The sequence below is a fragment of the Epinephelus moara genome, chromosome 11 (genome assembly GCF_006386435.1).
Source record: "Epinephelus moara isolate mb chromosome 11, YSFRI_EMoa_1.0, whole genome shotgun sequence".
NCBI classification, from domain to species: Eukaryota; Metazoa; Chordata; class Actinopteri; order Perciformes; family Serranidae; genus Epinephelus; species Epinephelus moara.
The window spans coordinates 5,200,101-5,204,084 of NC_065516.1; the positions used below are offsets into that span (position 1 = coordinate 5,200,101).

General features: G+C 42.3%; 1 protein-coding gene across 1 annotated transcript in view; it reads right to left on the reverse strand.

Moving 5' to 3' along the window:
- eci2 (enoyl-CoA delta isomerase 2) overlaps positions 1-3,984 on the reverse strand; it is a 103,341-nt gene that overhangs the window by 38,999 nt on the left and 60,358 nt on the right. The window contains exon 8 of the mRNA XM_050056508.1: positions 3,714-3,834. Coding sequence (XP_049912465.1) covers positions 3,714-3,834 — 121 coding nt within the window. The remainder of the gene's footprint in view (positions 1-3,713; positions 3,835-3,984) is intronic.

Below are 3,984 nucleotides of genomic sequence, written 5' to 3' on the forward strand. Positions count from 1 at the left end.
CACTTTTTCACACAGGGCCATGTAGCTTTGGATTTTTTTCTTCCTCATTAATAAAACCCTTCATTTAAAAACTGCATTTTATGTTTACTTGTGTTATCTTTGACTAATGTTTAAATTTGTTTGATGATCTGAAACATTTAAGTGCGGAAAACATGCAAAAAAGTAAGAAATCAGGAAGGGGGCAAACACTTTTTCACACCACTGTATGCAGGAATCCTGAGGTTAATTTCAATACCTTTTTAAGACTTTTTTAAGACCTTCTCAAAAAACCTTAAGACCTCCCCGCCACTTCAAGCTGTCTTTAGCAGCAACGCATCTATAACTTACTAAACAGCTGTAGTTTGCAATTAAATCTATGGAGCACAAACATACAACAGAACTCAGATAAGATGAGAAGGAATAAAGCTTGAAAGAATAAATTAAACCAAAGGCAGGTTTATTAAAATACACCTTAGGTCATAACAAGTAACACAGCTCTACAGCTCAACATCAACTATTCAAGGCCAACTTCCTGAAAACAACAATAACTGAAATTACAATATTACACCAATATCAAAACTCAGGACATGTGCCTCAGTTCGTGTGTTTTGCCTTCCATCAACTTGCATTTCCCCATTTTTATTGTCTTTTGCTCCTCTGTTTGGCTTTATTGTCTTTTGCTCCTCTGTTTGGCGCCTGGACGTGCGCCGTCGCGTGATGTCGCACAGGTACACGCACAGTCCCGAGTGGCAGTCCGAGTGTGCCTACCTACACATCGTTGTTTGAGTGGCAGTCCGAGTGTGCCTACCTACACATCGTTGTTTGTAATAGTTGCGAGGAGGAAAATAAATCATACATTCATGGATACTTTTTGTCAAAGCTTGAATGCCAAGAAAATTTAATACTTCATAAAATCGCGATTAAGACTTTTTAATACTTTTTAAGGGCCTTAATTTCCTGACATTTGATTTATCAACTTTTAATACTTTTTAAGAACCCGCGGACACCCTGTGAGGAGTTAAGTATAATGTGTGTGTGTGTATATTCTGGCAGTAGGCACTCATATATGGAATGACTGAGCTAAAGGGTCTGTCCTCACAGGAGGTTGAGCAGGAATATCTCTCTGGTCCAGCTTATGATCAAAGGTAAGGGTGGATAATTATATTTTCAAATGCAATTTGAAGTAAAATATCAACTTGGCAATAACTGTGTTCTCTGTTACCAGTTTAGTGAAGTGGAAGACTTCATACAGAAGCTTGCAAAGAGAAGGAAGATCAAGGAATGGAATTTCCATTAAAAATGGGAAGAAAAAAAACTTGTCTCTCTGACTATTTATTTCTTATCGATTGTTTTTTGTACATTTTTATATATTCATGCATGTTCAGTTTAAAATGTTTAATCTGTCCCCACAGTAAGTGTTTTATGTTTTTGTAATCTTTAATATCTGGTGAGGAGTCAGTCAACTCAGCTTTATTTATCAATCATACAATAACAGAGGTCTGTTAATCTTTTAGGGCACTTTGTACATGCTTTGTTGTACATGCAATTGTTATTATTTCTGGGTGTACTTAATTATTATTATACCATTATACTAAATTATAAACAGTGTTGGGCAAGTTACTAGTTAAGAGTAATTAAATTACTAGTTACTACATTCCCTCAAAAAATAAATAATAATAAACAACACAGAACAAACTCTAGCAGGACAGCGGAGCGTCCCGACACTGTGTAGCCCAGGACGGGTGTTTAAGTGTGGGTGAGAGGAGCAGAGAGGACCGCTGGGGTCAGGTGGGGCGGGCCAACACTGCCTTACCGGCAATGGTAATGAACCTGGGCTTGTAACTATAATCTAATTACTATTACTAATTAATGTCTCCTATTTTTGATAATCAAATCACAGTAATGCGTTACTACTCAACACTGATTATAACTATTTAATAAAAAAGTAGTATTTGGGTACAGCAAAAAATAAAAATAAACAGTGAGTGAGCTTTTAATAAAAAATCAGGTAATCGCAGCCTCCGCTCGGTAAATTAAATGGTCCTAAAACTACAGTCCTGAAACTGCAGCCTCTGTTATTGCAGCCTCCGTTCGGTAGGTGGCGCTGTGACGAAAATTGAAGGGTCCTAAAACTGCGGTCCTGAAACTGCAGCCTCTGGTACTGCAGCTTTCCATTATTGTAAGATCCTGGATCATATCCACATCAGCATTCAAAAGCCCCTTTTACACACTGCCTCTTCAAGGCAGAAATATCACACCAGTCTTTAGAAAAGGTAAAATCAGAGAATGCAAGGACAGAGTCATCTCGCCTTGTAGCTGGCAGCGCAGGTAGTAACAGCGCCAAAACAACATCTGTGTAAACGGGACAGCTGACACCACAGGATCATAGGCGGCATGCATGCGATGCTCTGATGATGTGTTAAGCATGTGACCCACTGCAGGAGATTCAAAAAGTAGCTAATAGCAGTTAGCAGCTAACTCAAAGAGGAACAGCAGCTGTAAATGTCAACATATAGTTAAAACAATGACATCCTGGAGCTCCTTACCCTCTGAGCAGAGAACGAGATCAGCCGCCATATAACAGGGACGGTAAATGATTGTTATTGACATGTTATTTCATTGTTATTGTTTATAAAGTGCTGTTAATGCACAAGTTGTATTTCACACTAGTGGCCTTCACTGTTGTGTTACCTGTCACACCCATCACTTCTGTTTTGTCTCCCCAGCTCCTCCAATCCACATGTCAAAGTATCCTTAAGGCCCTGACACACCAAGCCGACGGTTGGCTTTTCGGCCAATTGAGCATGTTGAATCGGTGGCAGAACTTGTCGGTGAGAGAGATCACTCTGATTGGCTATTCAGTTTTTATTTCCTCGCCCCTGTAGCAAGTGAATCTGCCTGTAGTGAACCCGGGGCTAACCGGTGCTTCCTCCTCAGGCTCCATTTCACTCAGCTGCCCAACAGACCCGCTGCTTTTTTCCACTTTAACCTGAATAACAAACCGGGGCCAGCTGTGAGGCTAGTGGAGCGTTAGCCGCAGCATGACCGAAGGGAAGCGCGTCCAATTAGCCTCTGCTAGCTTCCCAGCTAGCCCCGGCTGTCCATTTGGATCCAACCGAAGCACCAAGCCCCGGTTTGTTATTCAGTGGGAAGAGAGTGAAGTGGAGCCTGTGGAGGAAACACTGGGACCGTCTGGATGTGATAGTCCATGGAGGTGCTGCGGTGCTCGGCTGCACAGATAGGAAGCCCCTCGGCTGAAAGGATGTACCACTCTCTCACTCCGCTACTTTGTTTATCTCATGCATTCCTCGGACTTCCGGTTTCCCTTTTAGCGTTATTTCCTCTCACGCAGGCGCAGAACATACGTGCTACTTGGCCGTGGGATGTAGTTTTTGTAGTGTGTTCAAATGCAACTGACACAGGGCGACATGAGGCGACGTAGACGACTTAACAGTTGGCTTTTGTCGCCGCTAGTTCTTTGATGTCGGTTTGGTATGTCAGCACCTTTAGGCAAGATACTGAACCCAGATTGTTCCTGATGGTTGAGCCAACAGTGTGTGGATGGTTAACTGTGTAGCAGGTGGCACCTTGTATTCTAACCACTGCCACCAGTGAATAAATGTGTGTGTGAATGCATTACATTCTTCCTTTAGAAATACCACATCTACTGGTCTGCATCTGGCCTCAGCTGTTAGTGTGTGCTTGTGTGTGTGTGTGTGTGTGTGTGTGTGTACCCTCTCTGTGGCGTAGACCAGGTCAAAGAGTCCCATCACTGTGACTGAGATTCCTACCGCTGGTCCATTCACCACGGCAACAAGCGGCTTTGGAAAGTCAATGTACGCCTTCACATACTTCCTGTAGAGAAACACAGCAGAAAAAAAGTCTGACCCAAACTGCACTGAAATATTAAAGGGCCAGTGTGTAAAATGGGTTGAAAACAGTGACATCAGTGGTCAAATTCTAGATTGCAGGGCTCACTCGCTCACCCCTCCCGTCGGGTAAATG